General features: G+C 36.7%; 1 protein-coding gene across 3 annotated transcripts in view; it reads left to right on the forward strand.

The window, feature by feature from the left end:
• Positions 1-23313, forward strand: part of LOC123308731 (semaphorin-1A) — a 322740-nt gene that overhangs the window by 27839 nt on the left and 271588 nt on the right. For all 3 annotated transcript variants that reach the window (XM_044891524.1, XM_044891521.1, XM_044891523.1), the window contains exon 2: positions 12482-12911. In XM_044891524.1, the coding sequence (XP_044747459.1) occupies positions 12815-12911 (97 nt within the window). In that variant the 5' untranslated portion in view covers positions 12482-12814. The remainder of the gene's footprint in view (positions 1-12481; positions 12912-23313) is intronic.

Consider the following 23313-nt stretch of genomic DNA (forward strand, 5'->3'; position numbering starts at 1 on the left):
GATCTGACGGAACGAATTTTATATTGTTTTTATCCTTTTGAATGTCATTTCGAGCGATCCATACATTAAGTAGGTATCATAAAGTAAGAAATTTTGAATTTATTAATAATGCGCTTCTTCGGAATACTCCTATCTTTATCTACCTGCACAGGTATAGAAAATTACCAAGAATGTTCAACCGAACGTCTCAGAAAAATTGTACCTATTTCGTTAATTGTTATCTTTTTATGATACCTCCATATAATGTCAATGGTCGTTCGAACATTGTAAATAGACCAATTTACATAGGTCAACCCAATAACGTCAACTCTTCTATATTGTTTGAAAAAACCTTTCATATTATCCGACTGTAAATAAAGATAGTTTCTGCCCTTTGGAGGACTATCAGGTATAATTATTATTCACGTTTTTGGTACTCAAATGGAATTCTCTGAAAATATGAACGTTTTTCCTGGAATTAAAGGATAATGATACCAGGAATATATTTCGCTTTTTCTTCTGGTTCCTACGTATATAAGGTAGAAAGATCTAGTACAAGTTAGTCTCATTCGAGAAATGTTATGTGTTTAGTTCAGCTCTTAAGTTCAACGTCAACCGTGCTACATAAACGATAATTTCTAAAACAAAGAAAACTTCAGTGATTTCTTGAGTTTCAGTGTTACCATATTAGTTTAGACGGTAAGCTAACATACTTAAAAACGATTAAATCTTTTTCAATTCAGTTTCGATTTTTCCGCTAATATAAATTGTTCACGTAAATATTTTTGATGTCTGGAAATAAGTGCGAATACTTCAACTGCGGGTTATCTGCCAGATTGGATAAAACTATAAGAATGTTCAGATTTCCAGTGAAAGATGAAGAAAGATGTAAGCTATGGATCCTACATTCAGGTGATTATTTAAATCTTTTTTTTTTCATCAAGTGAATGCATTTGCCCTTTCTTGTTTACTTTGTATATATTTATTCGATTCTGAAGGGTCGACAAAAAACAATCAAATCAATTTATATATACAGTCCCTGGCCAGTTTATTAGACGCACTGAGGATTTTTTTTATATTTACTGGTATTGCCCGAGAAGAGCAGAATATTTGAATTTCATTTCCACAGAATGTCAGTTTTATCTACGACTCTCATTAAATTGTTCTATTTGGCATTTATTTTTGATGTTGTGGTATTAGTACTTAAGTATGAATCAGTACTATGTCTTCCAGTGGACGTCTTGCATTCTGCAGGTTCGGACGTTATTTCGATAATCCACATATGAAATCATTATCCTCGAATGCAGCAAACCGAACAATTCTGCATTGATAGTATGAAGCACTCATAGCTACTCAGGGTGGCTCAGCAAAATATTAGAATTTCATGTTTGATCATCAATCAATCAATATTTTTTATTGAATATGATATATTATATGTGAAAACCATTTACAGATGAAGTATATTGAACATATACATTCAATTTAATAATTCAATATTGAGATTTTGCATCGAATCAATGCGTCTAATAATATGGCCAGGGACTATATGAATATATATAACGATTTGGGCTGTGCCCCTTTTCAAATTTGTACAAATTACAATGCAATTCGTTGACAAAACAAACAAAAAAAATTATGATTCATTGGAACAAAGTAGATGAGGTTATGTTCCTATTTTCCCATTAATAATTTTGTGTCAGTTTGAAAATATTTATTTCGAATTTCATTGGAAGATATACCTAATTTTTTCATGTTCCTACGCAACTTTTCGATACGTGGTGAAGTTTAGCCGGAAATCATTTTCCACCCCTAAAAATTATTACCTACCCCTGTTTTGATACTTCGAATCCCCTTCATTGATATTAATGCACTTTTCATTCATACTTAATTTTCCGACCAACCACTAAGAATGCTAATAATGTTTTCTCTCAATTATGTTTGGCCCTAGACTGCTATTCAGTTTCAACAATTCATTTATGAGTTATTGTTTTTCTCCTGAAACTTTGATTCTCATACGTAATCATCGTAAACTGAGATGCATTCATTGATAAAAATAATAATAACAAAAACGATTTCAGGGAATGGTAAGTTGACTGACTTGAGCCCCCAATCACTAAGAAAAAAATATTTGTGCAGCAAGCATTTCCCTGTCGAACAATCGTCACGAAGGAAATTAGCTCCAAACGCTATTCCTGATAAATATGTTGAAGATTCGAACCTTGAGAATAGTCCATCACTGCAAGTAGCTTCCACCTCAAGATCTTATGGTCCAGCAAGGAAGAGATTATTTCAGGACATCAATAGAGAAAGTGAAAGTAGTTCAGAAAGTGAATTTCCCCAGGAATTGCTAAATTTGTCATTCGAACAAAAACGAAGAAACAAATTTGTTTCCCCCGAAGAAACAATAAAAAAACTGAAGGAACAACTGAGATCTTTAAGGAAAAAACATAATTCTGTGAAGACTCAGCTAAACCAAGCGAAAAGAAAGATTGTCCGATTACAGAAATCGCCAACAATTCAATTCAGTGCAACAGCAACAAATTTCACGAAGTGCCTTTGCAGAATGCAATTGAAAAAACGCGTTCGGTCTCCTTGGACTTCACTCGAGAAAAAAACAGCAGTTTCATTATATTATAAAAGCCCTTCTGCATATATTTTTCTCAGAGAGAAAGGCTTCACTCTTCCATCAGTTTCAACTATCAAGAAGTGGCTGGGAAACTTCAACTGCGGGCCGGGATTCAATGAAAAAATCATGAACCAGTTGACACTTAAAAGCAACACAATGCAACCATCAGAAAAATATTGTGTTGTTTTATTCGATGAAATGAGTTTGAAGAAGAAATTAGAATATAATGAGAAGACTGATTTGATCGAAGGTTTGGTTGATTTGGGAATGTCAAAAAGAAACCCAGTTCCTGCGAATCAAGCAATGGTCATAATGATTCGCGGAATTTATGCTCCCTGGAAAATTCCTCTAGCATACTTTGTTTCTCGTGATGGAGTCCGTGTTGGAGAATTGACAGACATCATTATAGATTGTCTCAAGAAACTTGAAAGTGCTAATTTCAAGCCTGTTGGAGTGGTATGTGATTTATCCAGGGTAAACCAACAGTTTTACAGAAATATGGGAGTGTCAGTTGATAGTCCATTCTTTTCCATCGAAGGAAAAAAATATTATGCTTTTAATGACGTGCCACATCTCCTGAAATGTTTGAGAAATAATTTCCTCCATAATCAGTTTATTTATGAAGGAAAATATATAGACTTTTCTGATATCAGGAAGGTGTATGAGATCGACAGGAGGAGTAGAACCGGGAGGTGTCTCTTGAAATTGACAGATAAACATTTAAATCCGAACGGCTTCGAAAAAATGAGTGTTAAACTAGCTGCTCAATTGTTGAGTCACACTGTAGCCGCAACAATCAAAGTTGCTTTGAGGAGTGGTGAGCTAGTTTCTAAAACAGGAGAGAATACCGCTTATTTTGTAGATACGGTAAATAATTTATTCGATTCATTGAACTGCAATTCATTCAGTAATAATAATCCCAATAAAAGAGTTCTTTGTGATAGAAACCCTCAAATTTTGGAAGTTATGAATACTGGATATGAATTGATAAGAAAATTATATAAGATTGATAAGAGCGGTCGCCCCTGTAGACCTCCAAGTTTCGATGGATTTCTACAAACCATTCAAGCTGTCAAAATGTTTCATAATGAGCAGAAAAATAAAGGTTTTCCATTCATATTTACAGGTCGCCTCAATCAAGATCCTCTTGAAAATCAGTTTTCTATTTATAGGCAAAAGGGAGGTTATAATAGAAACCCCACTGTGCGGACATTCAGGGCATCATTCAAAATAAATTTAATTGCGAATTTGGTCAGATCATCAGTTAATGCAAATTCTGGTACTAATATTGATAGTGATGAGTGTATTTTGGATGTGGATGACATTAGTGATCAATATTCTGAAACTTTGGATGATGCCGTAAGTGAAGAAGCTGAAAAGCCTGAAGTTCAGAATGCATATGCCGATTTTTCCAGTTCGGAACCTAGGGAAAACCTTCTGGGTGAAAAATTCAATTTAGAAATATGTTCGGTGGCATATTTTGCGGGTTACTTATGCAAAAAAGTAACCCATAAATATGAGTGCAAAAATTGTGAAGACAGTTTCCAGGGAGAGGAAGAATTTGGCAACAACGAACAGTTGCTGATTTTTTATAAAAATTATGACCTACAGGCTCCAAATTCTCTGAAGATAGCAACAGATCTCCTGACTAAATTCACTAAAATCGGTATGCAATATTTTGCGGAAAATATTTCCACACTGGTGGCAGGGAAAGTTTTGGAGAACATGAAAAAGCTTATTGATGCGGCAGTGGAACGCGATTTACCACAGTGGAAACTTCAAGAAAATTGTGCTGAACATAGAGATTTCATTTTAAAATTATTAATAAGAACTCTATTGCATAAATATTGTAAAAGCATTATAAGTTCGACAAAAAGCACTGGTAAGAAAAATGAAAAATTATCTATTTTACAAAATAAATAACCTTCTTTATACCGTTTTATCATGTTCTTTTATTTCAATCAATTGATCTATCGATCCATATTCCTACGACAGCCGCCAAGCGAATTATCTGTTTCCATTCGTAAGATTCCTATGTGGGGTCTCTAGTAAAATCGATAAATAATCCGTCGGCACTGACTGGTATGAATCAGTACGGAAGTACGGGCCTGTCGAGAACGGCTGTTTTTACGATTTTTACGATTCATTCACTGTGCTGCCATCTGGTTCAGCTTTTATCGCCGTCAAAGCTTCGTTCCCTTAGCCATTGTATAAAGACCACATAGTAGTGTAACGCTAAGGGAACGAAGCTTTGATGCGAATGGAGGCAACCACTAGATGGCAGCTTCGCATGTGGAGGCTCACTTATCGATCGATACAGGCCCGTCTTACGGATCTTTAATACGTCCGTCGTAGCGGTTTATTATCTATTTCGAAATAAACCGATCTTTCTGCTTGAAAGAGATATTTCGGATCTGACGGAACGAATTTTATATTGTTTTTATCCTTTTGAATGTCATTTCGAGCGATCCATACATTAAGTAGGTATCATAAAGTAAGAAATTTTGAATTTATTAATAATGCGCTTCTTCGGAATACTCCTATCTTTATCTACCTGCACAGGTATAGAAAATTACCAAGAATGTTCAACCGAACGTCTCAGAAAAATTGTACCTATTTCGTTAATTGTTATCTTTTTATGATACCTCCATATAATGTCAATGGTCGTTCGAACATTGTAAATAGACCAATTTACATAGGTCAACCCAATAACGTCAACTCTTCTATATTGTTTGAAAAAACCTTTCATATTATCCGACTGTAAATAAAGATAGTTTCTGCCCTTTGGAGGACTATCAGGTATAATTATTATTCACGTTTTTGGTACTCAAATGGAATTCTCTGAAAATATGAACGTTTTTCCTGGAATTAAAGGATAATGATACCAGGAATATATTTCGCTTTTTCTTCTGGTTCCTACGTATATAAGGTAGAAAGATCTAGTACAAGTTAGTCTCATTCGAGAAATGTTATGTGTTTAGTTCAGCTCTTAAGTTCAACGTCAACCGTGCTACATAAACGATAATTTCTAAAACAAAGAAAACTTCAGTGATTTCTTGAGTTTCAGTGTTACCATATTAGTTTAGACGGTAAGCTAACATACTTAAAAACGATTAAATCTTTTTCAATTCAGTTTCGATTTTTCCGCTAATATAAATTGTTCACGTAAATATTTTTGATGTCTGGAAATAAGTGCGAATACTTCAACTGCGGGTTATCTGCCAGATTGGATAAAACTATAAGAATGTTCAGATTTCCAGTGAAAGATGAAGAAAGATGTAAGCTATGGATCCTACATTCAGGTGATTATTTAAATCTTTTTTTTTTCATCAAGTGAATGCATTTGCCCTTTCTTGTTTACTTTGTATATATTTATTCGATTCTGAAGGGTCGACAAAAAACAATCAAATCAATTTATATATACAGTCCCTGGCCAGTTTATTAGACGCACTGAGGATTTTTTTTATATTTACTGGTATTGCCCGAGAAGAGCAGAATATTTGAATTTCATTTCCACAGAATGTCAGTTTTATCTACGACTCTCATTAAATTGTTCTATTTGGCATTTATTTTTGATGTTGTGGTATTAGTACTTAAGTATGAATCAGTACTATGTCTTCCAGTGGACGTCTTGCATTCTGCAGGTTCGGACGTTATTTCGATAATCCACATATGAAATCATTATCCTCGAATGCAGCAAACCGAACAATTCTGCATTGATAGTATGAAGCACTCATAGCTACTCAGGGTGGCTCAGCAAAATATTAGAATTTCATGTTTGATCATCAATCAATCAATATTTTTTATTGAATATGATATATTATATGTGAAAACCATTTACAGATGAAGTATATTGAACATATACATTCAATTTAATAATTCAATATTGAGATTTTGCATCGAATCAATGCGTCTAATAATATGGCCAGGGACTATATGAATATATATAACGATTTGGGCTGTGCCCCTTTTCAAATTTGTACAAATTACAATGCAATTCGTTGACAAAACAAACAAAAAAAATTATGATTCATTGGAACAAAGTAGATGAGGTTATGTTCCTATTTTCCCATTAATAATTTTGTGTCAGTTTGAAAATATTTATTTCGAATTTCATTGGAAGATATACCTAATTTTTTCATGTTCCTACGCAACTTTTCGATACGTGGTGAAGTTTAGCCGGAAATCATTTTCCACCCCTAAAAATTATTACCTACCCCTGTTTTGATACTTCGAATCCCCTTCATTGATATTAATGCACTTTTCATTCATACTTAATTTTCCGACCAACCACTAAGAATGCTAATAATGTTTTCTCTCAATTATGTTTGGCCCTAGACTGCTATTCAGTTTCAACAATTCATTTATGAGTTATTGTTTTTCTCCTGAAACTTTGATTCTCATACGTAATCATCGTAAACTGAGATGCATTCATTGATAAAAATAATAATAACAAAAACGATTTCAGGGAATGGTAAGTTGACTGACTTGAGCCCCCAATCACTAAGAAAAAAATATTTGTGCAGCAAGCATTTCCCTGTCGAACAATCGTCACGAAGGAAATTAGCTCCAAACGCTATTCCTGATAAATATGTTGAAGATTCGAACCTTGAGAATAGTCCATCACTGCAAGTAGCTTCCACCTCAAGATCTTATGGTCCAGCAAGGAAGAGATTATTTCAGGACATCAATAGAGAAAGTGAAAGTAGTTCAGAAAGTGAATTTCCCCAGGAATTGCTAAATTTGTCATTCGAACAAAAACGAAGAAACAAATTTGTTTCCCCCGAAGAAACAATAAAAAAACTGAAGGAACAACTGAGATCTTTAAGGAAAAAACATAATTCTGTGAAGACTCAGCTAAACCAAGCGAAAAGAAAGATTGTCCGATTACAGAAATCGCCAACAATTCAATTCAGTGCAACAGCAACAAATTTCACGAAGTGCCTTTGCAGAATGCAATTGAAAAAACGCGTTCGGTCTCCTTGGACTTCACTCGAGAAAAAAACAGCAGTTTCATTATATTATAAAAGCCCTTCTGCATATATTTTTCTCAGAGAGAAAGGCTTCACTCTTCCATCAGTTTCAACTATCAAGAAGTGGCTGGGAAACTTCAACTGCGGGCCGGGATTCAATGAAAAAATCATGAACCAGTTGACACTTAAAAGCAACACAATGCAACCATCAGAAAAATATTGTGTTGTTTTATTCGATGAAATGAGTTTGAAGAAGAAATTAGAATATAATGAGAAGACTGATTTGATCGAAGGTTTGGTTGATTTGGGAATGTCAAAAAGAAACCCAGTTCCTGCGAATCAAGCAATGGTCATAATGATTCGCGGAATTTATGCTCCCTGGAAAATTCCTCTAGCATACTTTGTTTCTCGTGATGGAGTCCGTGTTGGAGAATTGACAGACATCATTATAGATTGTCTCAAGAAACTTGAAAGTGCTAATTTCAAGCCTGTTGGAGTGGTATGTGATTTATCCAGGGTAAACCAACAGTTTTACAGAAATATGGGAGTGTCAGTTGATAGTCCATTCTTTTCCATCGAAGGAAAAAAATATTATGCTTTTAATGACGTGCCACATCTCCTGAAATGTTTGAGAAATAATTTCCTCCATAATCAGTTTATTTATGAAGGAAAATATATAGACTTTTCTGATATCAGGAAGGTGTATGAGATCGACAGGAGGAGTAGAACCGGGAGGTGTCTCTTGAAATTGACAGATAAACATTTAAATCCGAACGGCTTCGAAAAAATGAGTGTTAAACTAGCTGCTCAATTGTTGAGTCACACTGTAGCCGCAACAATCAAAGTTGCTTTGAGGAGTGGTGAGCTAGTTTCTAAAACAGGAGAGAATACCGCTTATTTTGTAGATACGGTAAATAATTTATTCGATTCATTGAACTGCAATTCATTCAGTAATAATAATCCCAATAAAAGAGTTCTTTGTGATAGAAACCCTCAAATTTTGGAAGTTATGAATACTGGATATGAATTGATAAGAAAATTATATAAGATTGATAAGAGCGGTCGCCCCTGTAGACCTCCAAGTTTCGATGGATTTCTACAAACCATTCAAGCTGTCAAAATGTTTCATAATGAGCAGAAAAATAAAGGTTTTCCATTCATATTTACAGGTCGCCTCAATCAAGATCCTCTTGAAAATCAGTTTTCTATTTATAGGCAAAAGGGAGGTTATAATAGAAACCCCACTGTGCGGACATTCAGGGCATCATTCAAAATAAATTTAATTGCGAATTTGGTCAGATCATCAGTTAATGCAAATTCTGGTACTAATATTGATAGTGATGAGTGTATTTTGGATGTGGATGACATTAGTGATCAATATTCTGAAACTTTGGATGATGCCGTAAGTGAAGAAGCTGAAAAGCCTGAAGTTCAGAATGCATATGCCGATTTTTCCAGTTCGGAACCTAGGGAAAACCTTCTGGGTGAAAAATTCAATTTAGAAATATGTTCGGTGGCATATTTTGCGGGTTACTTATGCAAAAAAGTAACCCATAAATATGAGTGCAAAAATTGTGAAGACAGTTTCCAGGGAGAGGAAGAATTTGGCAACAACGAACAGTTGCTGATTTTTTATAAAAATTATGACCTACAGGCTCCAAATTCTCTGAAGATAGCAACAGATCTCCTGACTAAATTCACTAAAATCGGTATGCAATATTTTGCGGAAAATATTTCCACACTGGTGGCAGGGAAAGTTTTGGAGAACATGAAAAAGCTTATTGATGCGGCAGTGGAACGCGATTTACCACAGTGGAAACTTCAAGAAAATTGTGCTGAACATAGAGATTTCATTTTAAAATTATTAATAAGAACTCTATTGCATAAATATTGTAAAAGCATTATAAGTTCGACAAAAAGCACTGGTAAGAAAAATGAAAAATTATCTATTTTACAAAATAAATAACCTTCTTTATACCGTTTTATCATGTTCTTTTATTTCAATCAATTGATCTATCGATCCATATTCCTACGACAGCCGCCAAGCGAATTATCTGTTTCCATTCGTAAGATTCCTATGTGGGGTCTCTAGTAAAATCGATAAATAATCCGTCGGCACTGACTGGTATGAATCAGTACGGAAGTACGGGCCTGTCGAGAACGGCTGTTTTTACGATTTTTACGATTCATTCACTGTGCTGCCATCTGGTTCAGCTTTTATCGCCGTCAAAGCTTCGTTCCCTTAGCGTTACACTACTATGTGGTCTTTATACAATGCCTTAGCGTTACACTACTATGTGGTCTTTATACAATGGTTTAGCTAAAGAATGACACCCCGATGGAGTACGTTTCGTTCCCTTCCCTCTGGAGTCTTTCTATTCGAAGGGAATTATTTCTGGGCAAGTTCTTCGCTCGGTCCTTCTGCTCGAATCAGCGAGCCGAATTACCCCCAAATACAACTTATTTTCAACTTAATTTGACGTCGGTATAATAGAAGGCCCAGAAAGGAGAAAAATAAGGAGAGTTCTAACTTACTCAGGGGAGTGCAAAATGATCCCTGGGGGCAAAAAGGCATTTCAGTACAAAGTCCGCTGGATATCATTCCCCTATTCAAGTTAAAGTGGGGATATCAAGTGCTATTCAATGTTCAGTCAAGCTTCACAATAGAGAACAGACTCGATAATCTGCTGAAAAGAAGTTTCTTTGTGTCCATCTGAACCTGGTGATTGATAACGATAATTCGTTTGCGGGGATGCACTGTCCTCCAGATGAGGTGCTTCTGGTATAAGATTGCCACAATGTTCCCATAATTTCGTAATTTCGATTCTCGCGAGAACTGCCATTGTATGCGAGAATGTAGGAACAGTTCATGATGTTTTCTCCCACTTTCAACTAGTTCTCACCGTGGAATTGAAGTCATAATTCATTCCAGCGTCAGATTTTGCCGCCCCTATGCCTACACATATAATTAAAGAAAAGACACAAAGAAGTAAGAACAGCATAGTGATTTATTTCACAAAATACTGAACCTAGAAAAAATCTGTTTGCAAATTCCTGATCTACGACCTCTGATTAGTCAGTAAAATGACCCGGGTCGATATAGCTAAATGAATAATTTTTTGTTCGGACTTTTCGATGGTGGAGCGCTGGTAGAGAGGTAGCAGACAAAATTATTCTAACCAAAATTTTTTTATTTTTAGAACTATATCGACTCGGGTCATTTTTTCGACTAACTCGAGGTCTTAGATTACGAATATGCAATTTGATTTTTCATAGTATTGGTATTTCAGGAAATAAGTGAAAAATTTCGAAAAAATTGGTCAACTTTGAAGAGATGAAGCAGCCAGATAAGAGGCACTGGACATATGCTGATTTTTTTGGTGATATACTGATCCTTTGCGAATAGAAAAATCCATTTTTCATTCACCTACCGCGAACAGTTCAGATTTTAGGCTTTTTTTCGCGAAGGTCCAAAATTTCGAATTTTCTATTGACCATAACTCCAAAACTAATCCTTTCAGCAAAATTCTGTTTGCATATTTGTGATCTACGCCCTCGATTTAGTAAATACTTCGGTTTTGGTGTAAATTGGGAAGATCGAAAATTTTTCGAATTTTCCATATATGCATGGAAAAAATTCGATTTTTTTGAGAAATATTTTTGGTCTTCGATCGCAACCAAATTCATACTGTCGACTAATTCGAGGTCGAAGATAACGAATATGCAAGCAGATATTTTTTTAAAAATTTATTTTTCAAGTTATGGTCGATGAAAAATTGGAAAATTTGGACTTTCGCGGAAATAATCATAAAATCGAAACTGTTGGCGATAGATGAATGAAAATTGGAATTTTTCATTCGCAAAGGTCTATCACCAACAAACTCAGCATATGTCTTTTTTTCTGGCTGCTACTGCTCCTCAAAGTTGACCAATTTTTTCGAAATTTTCGACTAAAAGTGATTTTTTTCCTAAAATACTGATCTTAAAAAAATTTAATTGCATAGTCGTAATTAACGATCTCGAATTAGTCAACGAAATGATCCAACATCATCAGCGTTTATAAATTTCTCAGAAGCAGTAGGGATATCACACAGATATAAATCGAAAAGAAGAAGTGCTAAAACTGATCCTTGTGGAAGACCATTTTTCAAAGTTTTCAAATTACTACTATTATCATCAACAAAAACAGGAAACCTTAGTAGGTTTCTGCATGTTTTCTAGTAAGAAGAGGCTTCATTGCGTGTGCCACAAAACTGAGAAAGTTGCTAACACTAAGTAAATGATGAAACGTAATAATTAAAAATAAAAATAGAAGGAACATGGTATCAAGTCAACAATGGACTCTGAATTAAACAGAAAATTATTACGTCAGCTGATGACAGTTTATTATGAATACATAATTTATTTATTTATTTATTTATTTATGAATACATAATTTGATGCACTATTATGGGTTATTCGATAAGGATATCAATGAATTCATAAAATATCTTTTTATCTTTCATTCGCTGATTACATTGACCATAATAGAGTGTTCAAGGGCTGATGTAGGTACTTCGGGAAGAGAAATGTTGAAATACTTAGTCACGTATATGTTATTGTTATGAAATAACTGTTAAAACATCTCCATATGCTCAGACTTGCTGAAATGATTTGGATTTGAACCGATAAATAATCGTAGGCAAGCTATTTTTTGCGTCATGGCCCGATAAAATCCGAAATACCCAATAAGCATAAACAAGCGCACTTCAAATCCAGGGAGAGACTGATTCTCTCTCTAATGTACCACCGATCATAGCCAGAAATTATGCCGTGGTAGAGTTCCTATTACAAGCGGCCCTCTTGTGTATTCGAATAATTACTCTTCACGCTCTCATGGCTTCCTCTGTTCTTCTTGTTTCAGAAACGCCCGTTGCAGGTCCCCGGCGCCACTGTCGCACCCGCGAGAAGGAAGGGGGGAGGTCAGCTGACACCGGCACCGCGACGTTCGTGACGTTTCCCTCTCCAGTCGTCGTGAGGCGTCCCTTATTGAGCTGGCTTGTTGTTGCAACCCTTAGAACAGAAATAATACGTGTGCCGTTTTTTCTCCCGGTGACTGTTCGCTGTGCATTTGGGGATGAAGTGTGGTAGATTGTGATGGAAGGAGGATCGGATTGATTCTGGGACGATTTTTTTTTTCGCGACCGATTTTGCCGGTGTTCGGGTTATGCTGTTTTAGTGGACGCGGATTGGAGACATGAAGGGATTTATTGTTTTCGCTGCAGCGTGCATCGTCGAGCTGTGTCTGGCTGCGTGGCAGGAGAACACCAGGCCAAAGATGTTCGTCCAGTTAGGTGAGTACCCACTGGTCATTAAGGGACATTGGTGGGAAGTTGGGCAGCCAGCTGTAGCTGCTTCAGCTGGTTGCTGGAGTGATTTATGAAGATAACGTGGGGGAATCTGTCATACAGCATGGTTATATATCCGATTTTGTAAAATGAGCTTAATGATGTTGATTTCTCACGAGTATGAAGTATTCAGCTTACTTCGTGTGACTCGTTATCATAACCTTCTACTTCGAGAAGAATTATCGCCAAAACGTTGGACGATCTGTTTTGATTTTGGATTGTTCAATGTGCAAGATGTTATTTACGACCTATAATCGCCTGGAATACTATTATGGATTACCATTTCAATTTCGGAAATATAGCAGGAAACATAGAACGTTGTTTATTGCTGAATAATAACAGTTAAACAAAGACAGGCTTGTATATCCTTAGAAAAAATGCAAAGTCAATGGGACATCTAGATTTGATATCACATGTTGGCCAATGAGCCCAGTACACAGCATCATGAATATGCCTTCATGAAAATTAAGACAATAGGTCAATAGTTTCAAAGATCTCAAGGGGTCACAAAATAGTGTGGATCTTTCATAAAAAAATGTTTTGAGCTGCTCCTTCCTAATTTTAGCACCCTAAAATTGGCACCAGAAGAGCAATCAAAAAACTACTAGAAATGAGCATACATTGTATGAGAAAAATGAAAAGAGCTTGGTGGTGTTTTCCTATAATGTCAGCATGATATGCTACATGTTAAAATTAAAGTTCGAAGATAATTCCAGTTCCTGTTGAAAAATATTTTTACCCCTTGCAATTATAGGGTAAGGCCACCAAAATTTTTTCATTTGCTTTCCCGCTCCATTAGGATGTGTACTAAATTTCATTATTTTTAGTTCTCTGGTTTCTAGGAAAAAAAATGAAAAATCGATTTGCAGATGAACCTATCTAATTCCAGGTTTGTTGACATAGACCAGCGACTCGAAATATTCCCATGAAAAGAATTCCAGAGGTATTGAATCACAGTAACTTGAAGGCCCAACTTATGATTCCATTTATCGAGGTTACAAACTAATCAAACTTTTTCCTAATAAGCTTGTAGCGAGGCTTGCAGATAAAACATGACAAAGAATCATTTATTTGCTGTAGGTATTGCCTATACTTGATGTGCCTGCTTCCAGAATTTTCAACAATTCTCTATATAGCTAGCAGCGAATGACATATTATCTTTATAAAGCTAACGTTAAGCTTGAACTGAAGAATATTAACAAAACGTTATTGAATCTAATTTTATTATGAGGAAAATCAAAATACTCCTAACAGAGACTGAAATTTGCACCATTCGGACTGTGGCTGAACTGACCTTTGAAAAAATCCCTCCCTCCACTTTTGAGGGAAAGGCTAATATTCCTTCTGAATCTCGAAAAAACATCCCCGTGATATTTGATCAGCTTCTGTTATATTCACCATATATTTCATTTCTCCCCATCAGAACCGAATTCGATAAGCAACCGATCGATTTTATCCGTTCTGCATCTGGCGTTCAATAAGCTGCGAGCTAATTGCAGTCAACGGACACGCATTTAATCTATTTTTATGCGCTCTGATCATCATTCGCAGGACCATTCGTGAAGCTATTATCTGAACGATAAACATTATGGATTCCGAAACGACAGACAATTTGGGAAATGTTTTACCATTTTCTTTTCTCGATGCAGCTGATCGGCGGGATGAATGTTTGATGTTGGGTGATCATAATGGATGATGTTTGTATATTAATTTCACGAGATATAGGTATGAAGCTACTAATTGTGGAATTCATGTTTCTGTCTGTATAGAAAGCGTTCAAGAATCATGAAGTATAGTCCAGACATCTTATACACATATACTTCATTCACATTTATTTTTGCAGTCGGTTGGCCATGAAATAATTTTCTCAAGTTTTTGTATCTAGAACGGAGTAACGTTGGCACTCATGAAATGTCGTTAATGTCATAACGACGTTGCCACAACGTAAATCAATTTTTATTACGAAAATGCCGAAAGTGATTGAAAAAAGAAACAGGGTTTCAAAAAGTGCTATTTAGAATTCAGGTCCGCTCATTCAAATAGTTATTCACTGATATTCTAAAATCCCCAATACGTCAGACGGTAGCGAACATATTCAATGTAAGAGAATTTATATAATGTTTCATCTGAATCTAAACGACCCATATTTCAGCAGAATATTTCCAAAATCAGAAAGATTGTGAATGAAGAGGATGACCTCGAGGATGACAAAGAATTTCCTTCTATTGGGAGTACCAAAAAAGTGGTGACGTTTGAGAATGTTATGTTTGAGTGAATTAATGCGAAAAGTTTACTACAGGATTTTCGATGAATGTCATCGTAGAATAAGTACCCGAAAATTGATTTTTCTATAATATTTTTCATTTGACTTGTCCTATACATTGTAAATGTATTAAGGTACCAATAAATACCTAATTATCATTATTATATCGATATATTAAGATGAACAGCCACAAATACGCGTCAGTTGTCCTATGTTAATTGTTTATTCATGTGAAACTTTTGTTCAAAGGTGAAGTTCATCTTGACTTGAAACTTCCTTTAATTCATTTTACTTATATTGATGCAAGAAGATTTTTGTTGAAGAATTTAACATTCTTGTTATTATCTGTTAATTCCTTCGGGAGATATCCATTCCCAACCACTGCATCATATGCATTTCATCTTCGGGGTAATATTTTTGAAATCTACAACTGATGTAACGTATTCAAACTTTAGCCCAAAAAGATAACGAACATTCACTCTCCTCAAGCTAGTGCATATTATGATATTATACTGATCTCCTGTATTTTCCATGCAAATAACTGGATTTGGTATGCCTTCAATCAGTTTGTATAAACTTCAATTATGTTCGTCACATATTTTCCGAAGAGATTCGACATTTTGATAAAATACGTAATAACAGAAACTTTCACGTAGAACGGGCAACATAGCGTTGATTTGAAACCCAAAAATGTTTTGACAAGCGTCATAACCCCACATTTTCGTACTATACAGAGTGAAATGTGTCAAATTTTCATGGCCAACCGAGTGCTAAAATAAAAGTGAATGGAGTATATATAAATGTTGATTTCATTATTATATATTTTTCCTCCATGAAGAGGCAAGCTTTAGTTATGCTGGACAAAAATACATCTCAAAAAAGGGGGGGTTTTGGGGTTTTTAATGAATTAAATTCAGGAAAATCTCGAGAAAATGTATCTAAAGAAGCCAAATAAAGGAGGGCAGTTATAAAGAATTTATCGTATTCCCTATTTTTTATTTAATCTTCGTGAAAACGAGTACCGTTGACGGATCTAATTTCACACGGCGGAAGTCGACAGCAACTGGCGAAAAATTACGCTGAAGCATATTCAAATGCGTATAATCCGAAGTCATTAATAACCGTTCCACCACCTCCCCACCCCCGGATTAAAGTAGAAAACTATGAATATTCCGGGCCGGTCTTTTCCATGCGGAAACGGACGGAAATGGAAAAAGACAAAGACACAAAAAGCAAACATCAACAAGAGCCCGTCTTTGGCCTCAGATTCAGATACTACTTCCAGAGGCAGACAGATAATTTGTATAAATAATTAATTCGGATCCATCCGACAAAGGGGGCTGCGGAGATGCGGAACGAAAATTAAAGCTTGAATAATTCTAATGTTTGATGAATTAGGGGGCGGCAGGAAGATTTGGACGGCTCTGGTTTCGGAGGAGCTAATTTATTTTTTTTGTTCCGGGAAGAAATATGGGACGGCTTCCTTGCTTATTCAGGTGATAGTCTTCGGCGACATTGGAATGTTCGTTACCGTAATCATGGGAACAATCAACCGAATGCTGATTTTCTTGTAGAGCAAAGTTCGAACTTTAGGTTAGGATCCCCGATGTTTTGAAAATTCTCTAGAGGTAAACAAAGTTAGAATACCTAAGTCCCAGGTCTAACACTAATATGGCAACATTTCTGACAGACCTATTTGATTTCTGGGTAATACTGACCTACAAACAGTACAGTCAAAATTTCATGACATATTCAACGTTAGTTTAGAGGCTACAGTCGTTTCCGAGGTCGTTTCAGAGATCCCAGTTTCGTTACTCTCGTGACAATGAATAGAAAGCAATTTCGTGTGCCGAACAAACACTGTTTTTGAGAGACAAACCTACTCTTCAACTATAATTAACTGATAGGTTGAATTTGAACGCGGACGAACAGGCAGTTATTCCAGAAAATATGAAAAAATTTCCACAAAACAGCAGCCAGAATAAAAAATATTGTCAGCTGAGTGGACAGCAGCCGGTGAAAATCGTTTAAAGCAATCAAAAACTTGCATATTCTTGGACGCTCATGGAATGCTGTGCCTGAATATACAGGGTGCGATGGGATCGATGGATTCGTTCTAGAGAACAAGGTGCAGAAATTTTATCCTGGCCGAATCAACGTGAATCTTGGTCGCCTAAAACTGCCGAAGTCCGACTTTCGAAATGCAGACCTAAAATTTTCATAAACTTATTTCTTCGATCCACAAATTGCCCTTTTACTTCTCCTTCAACCCTCATACAGTTTATTATCTTGTCGCCCCCATATTCGACCCATTTCTCTGAAACGCATTCGAAACGATGCATGCAAGAAGACAAACCTCTTGGAAGACCTTTCTATCCGAAGATTAACAATCATAAAGCAAACAAGAGAGAATACCCGACCTGACTATTATTACCGGGATCAACTATATCCCTGCTCCCATTCAAATTACGAAGCAACGTTACAAGCATCAGGCGCAGGTATATACAAACACACGCACACTAGGTACATAAGCAAACGGCTGACGGACAATATCTGTTTGCATAAGGTGCGTACGACAGGGGTGAGTTTGCAAAGTACGAGGGGGTTGTGTTATGCGGAACCCCGAGCCGTGTAAGGCGTGTTGTTTTTGAATTTCCTTCGGTCGCGGGATCCTCGGGGCTGTTGAAGAGAGGCATGCGAAATTATTACACGGAGTTTTATCGATCATCAAGCAATTGCGGTTGAGAAGTAGGAACAAATGAGCAGGATTTTCAAAGAACGAAGATAGTCCAAGTTAATCCTAACCTACTCGATGAGCTTGGTCAAAAAGGTTCTCTTACTCAGCTAACTAAAACTGAGGAAAAGTGTAGCTGAATACCTGGTTTGCGATTGTGAATCCTACAAATGTTGCCACGCCAATTTGGCTCTTAAAACCATAACAAGTGGTAGATGTAGCACACAAGAAGGAAGTGAAGCACTGCCTGACTGGAAATAGGCAGGGTTGCAAAATAGATTTCACCAACTTAAGGTGTTTGTGAGGTTTGAATGACCTTATTGCCTTTCTTATATAATCTGATCTAACTCAACCCTTTATGAAACGATACTTGCATGTCCGACGCCATACTATCGCTGAGATACGCCCGGTATATTTCTGGAAAACAATTTCCGAATGAAGTCAGCCGGCATACGTTCTCAATCCTCGAAACTCAATAAGTCACAGCCGAGATCCGAATGCGTAACATATACGCATTTGTTGAAATTTCCTCACGTCTCCGAAAGTTTAAGCAGTTTGTAAGATTTCCATCTCATTGTATCCGAAACATCCACCGAGCCATTTCTGAATAATGGATATGTAAATTTCTGGCAAAAATGTTGGAATGGAGAGGATCTCGGCGCATAAACCTTATATATGGCGGGGATTCGCTTCACTGGCTTCGATCCTTATTCCCCGACTTCTACTTAGTTACCCCCATTAAAAAATTTTGTAGTATGAGCTCACGAAAAGTGGGTTTATGGCGGTGATAACTCATTATTTCGGAAGAAGAATGAGTTGGAGCATTCTATCTACTCATGGACAGTTTTTATCGGCAGAAACTCGATTTTCTGTTTTCTCACAAAAACGTTCTGTCATTTTTCATGCGTCAGTTGTCTGCTTTTGACATTTCGTAGGTTTTTGGCTCCTCTCTTTAAGAAATCAAATAGGGGAGACTAGGGAGCATTGATACATGGGGAGGCTTGATACAGGCTTATATCCGCGGTCTGTAGCCGTTTTCAAAAGTGTTATACTAGTGAACAGCATTCTTTGGCAGAGGGCATTGCGTGACATTAATCTGTAAGGCTAACAGTAGTTTGTTTGTGAAATATTCAACAAAGAGTGTTTCGAGGTGAGAAATTGTAAGTTTTTACTCAAGTTACCTAAGGGTTTTATGATCATGCATTAATTCTTCGGCATAAACAAACATTTCACGGGAAATATGCATAAAACTACTCAATTTACAGTTTTATTCGCTTTTCAAAATATATGGGTATAAGATGAAAACATAAATCACTTTAAAAATTGCTTTCAGGGAGGTTTGAGACATTTGTCGTGGGGAGGCCTGATGCATGTATAATCTTCAAAAAATATTCCGTAGCTAGTTGGATAGGCCTACATGAAGGCGTCTTCACCATCCAACATATCAAAGGGATTTTTAAAAACCGTGCAATCCCCATGTATTTAACGAGGCCGACTTTTCTTGTGTGGAAGTGACTAAGTGACAATTTCCTGATTTTTCTACACCTATAGGACCAAAGCAAGACAGTATCATTGCTGACCTACCTACTGAGCTGAATAATCCTCTCGATTACTCTCCCAGTACATCGTCTCAATCCTCCCATATGTGGGGAGGCTTGAGACAGTTTGCATGTTTTTGTGTTCAACGTTCTGTACAGAAGGAGATGTTTATGTTTTGCGACTTCTATATTTATTTTGTTGAACGATTAATTGAAGAATTATATAATATAAGAAAAGTCCTGCTTCTTCATATAATTCAGTTTCCAGAATAAAAATTCCAATAAACGTATCAACCCTCCCCAGTCTCCCCTACTGTTCCAGGTTAGACAAAAGAATTAAGAGAGGTTCTTTCCTTGTTTGAATCGTTACAGATCCTTCCACACTCCAGGTATTGATAGTCACCAACCAGTCGCCGCCGCTGTATTCTTCTCGAGTCTCCATTATAACTGTGGACCAAAGATCTCCACTGTTATCTATCTAGCGCTAGTTGTTCCCAGTTATGATTGGCATTAACTAACTTTGAGGATTGAAGCAGTATATTCTTAAACCACTCATACTGGCCTCCTGGTTTCCGAGCTCCCTCTGTAAATTCGCCATACAGAGCTATTTTGGGGAGTCTTGTGTCTTGCATCCTCAGAATGTGGCCGCTCTATCTGAGTCCGGCCCCTCGTTACTTGAGTCTCAATTGTTATACAACTCGCAAGCTGCAAGACTTCTGAATTTGAAAACTTGTGGAACCATCTGATGTCATTATTTGTCTTAGATGACGTTGTTGCGTTTGTTCAAGCTGTTTGATATGTCACCTATAGGGCGTCCAGCTTTCGCTTCCGTAAAGAAGTATTGGCAGAAGCACCTCTTTGTAAACAGCTGTCTTGGTCTTTAGATTGAGGTCATGATTTTGAAACACTCTGTTCTTCAGCATCCAGAATGCCGGTGATGCCGAATTGATACGGTTTTGTATTTCCGTGTCCAGGTTAGCCCTAGTATTTATGAAGCTTCCCAAGTATTTGAACTGCTCGACCTGTTCTAGAAATTCATCCTCCAGGCTGCTATCTGTTTGAAGGCTTTCTGGCGACTTATCAGGATATTGGTTTTGTCAATATTGAATCTAAGGCGTAAGGCCTAAAGTTTCGTATAAGCGGTAAGTGCGCAGTCGTCTGCATATTGAAGTTCCGGGCACACGCACACGCTGATGAAAAACGAAAAGTGCACATGGGCCAGATTTTTCTATTGGGCCAGTAGAACAATCAATAGCAAATCTTGAGAGATTAGTAGTTTGTTTACAGAATGTGCCATTAATGTCGTTTTTCCAGCAAACACAGAAAACCGGGAGAAAACTCGGTTAATTCCAGCTTGACAAATTCTAGTGGATATCTCTCGTCATTTAATCCCCGGAAAACTCACGAATCATCCACGGCACATCGAGGTTCGTGTGACGCAGATAATTCCAAGTTTCCGTGTGTACGTATTCACGCATGTTTGCCTGCAAATGCAGGGAAATATGAATTTCATCAAATATTTCTTACCGCGGGAAGGAAGCACCTGCTACTCGAGCTCTCCGCTTTGAAGTTCAGCTCGTTACCGATCTCACAAGTGCCTTTAAAATTTTCAGCTATATACGTAGTTGGATATGCATCGCCTTCGATGTTGACTTAACCCATCTGAATGGCATCCATTCACCGTATGTTGCAGCAGCAGGGTCGATACTTCTCTGCCTGCATTCGAAGGGGTGGTAGCTATGGAATTTGTAGTCAATTGAAAGTTTCGAGTTTCATTCACTTTATTCGATTATGATGTTCCGTTGGATCGCCCGATTTTTCAACTATTTCTCGACGTAATGAAACGTTTCTGAGCTGCGTTTTGTTGATGCTGAAAACTTTTATAGATACGACGACAAATTTGGAAGATTTATTGATTCTTTAGCGTTTCGTTTTTAGGAAAACTATCAGCAAGGTCGTGAAGGATGTAACTGCTTACTCACTTCCCTCTTCGAGCGATTAAGAAGTCTGAAAACTTGCCAAAAACAACAAAACAATCCCGAAAATTAATTTTGCCGCACGCATATCAAACTTTAATTTCACTCCGCGTAATCATGACCCATAAAAAACGTTCCAAATGAGCTCGTTCCGTGATCTCTGTTTGTGTTTTAATTTCCGGTAAAATGATTTTCATAGGAACACTGATTAACTGCTGGTAGAGCACACACGCCAAATTTTTTCTCCTCTCTATGGAAACGAAGGTAACGATTTCGATCTTGAACATACACAAGGTTGTAATATGTCTGTGAAACGGCAATTAAATAATTGAGTGCTTAATCACCTAATTTAGTCTCTCAGAATGTCACTAGTATTAATTATAGATACAATAATTTGGGAGAAAACATGTTGAGGGAAATATCGAATTAATAACTACTATCTAACTGATTTTTTTGCAACCGTTTACAATGGAGCCAAAAGGCATACTCCAAGGTTTAAATTGGGTACATAATTTTGCGTTTTACGAGGATATATTGAAGAATTCTCAGCCTACTATTAGAACCAAACAAAATTTCAATGTGAAAATATTTTATAACTCAACATATTCTCCTCTTAGTTGAATACATTTATTACAGCGAACCTGACACGTCTTTAGACCTTTCAAAAAGAATGTTTTTTCTTGCTCTGCAAACCAGACATCAACAGCTTTTATTACCTCCTCGTTGGAAGAAAATATACTACCTTTCAAACTTTTTTTTCAGTTGAGGAAAGAGGTGATAGTCAGAGGAGCCAAATCTGGTGAATAAGGAGGGTGTTCTAGTATTTCAAAATCTAAATCACGAATTTTTTGCATGGCAGCACGAGATTTGTATGCAGGAGCGTTGTCCTGCAAAAACAAAACATCTTTGGGTAGCTTTTCGCGTCTTTTCTCTTTGAATTTTTCCAGTAGAGTGTTCAGTCATTTCGAATAGTATTGTTATTGATCCAGTTATTGTTCTACCCTTATCGAAAAAATCAATCATGATTACTCTATGGCAATCCCAAAACACTTTTCCAGCAGATGTTTACACATGAAACTTCTTAGGTCTTGGAGAACTAGAGTGTCGCCATTCCATCGAGTGTTGCTTTGTTTCTGGATGGTAGAAATGTACCCTAGGCTCATCCATAATAACAATTCTGTTCAAGAAGTCTACATCGTTTTCAAATCGAGCACAGATCGAACGCGATGCTTCTACCCTTGCACGCTTTTGGTCAACATTCAAACATTTGCAGATCCATTTTGCAGCAATTTTTCTCATATCCAAATTGACGTGAACTATATGATGAACGCGTTCGTATGAAATAATCAGTGGTTCAGATATCCGTGTTAGCCCAATTCGACGGTCTGATAAAATCATGTCATGAACTGCATCGATATTTTCGGGGACTGACACAGAAACTGGCCTTCCCGATCGGTCATCATCTTCAATGGAAAATTAACCTCTTTTAAAGCTTGCAGTCCAATTTTTCATGGTGGAATACGAAGGACATTGATCAACAAGGGTATTAAGCATATCTTCGTAAATCTGCTTACCTCTTAACCCCTTTAAATACAGGCACTTAATGATGGCTCGATACTAAAATTCTTCTTCTTTTTCTTAATTTATTGCGTAGCTCTGGTTTACATTTTTGACCTCAAACTTCACACTGACACTTCTAATGAGTTATTGTGTGTTGCTATGGTAACGCAATATTTTTTTTTATACATGAAACTGGTGTAGGCTAACTAGATATCAATACATCCTCGTATGTATCCGATCAATACGGGCTCTGAAATATTCAAAAACTCCCTTTCAA

Source organism: Coccinella septempunctata, chromosome 2 (genome assembly GCF_907165205.1).
Source record: "Coccinella septempunctata chromosome 2, icCocSept1.1, whole genome shotgun sequence".
NCBI classification, from domain to species: Eukaryota; Metazoa; Arthropoda; class Insecta; order Coleoptera; family Coccinellidae; genus Coccinella; species Coccinella septempunctata.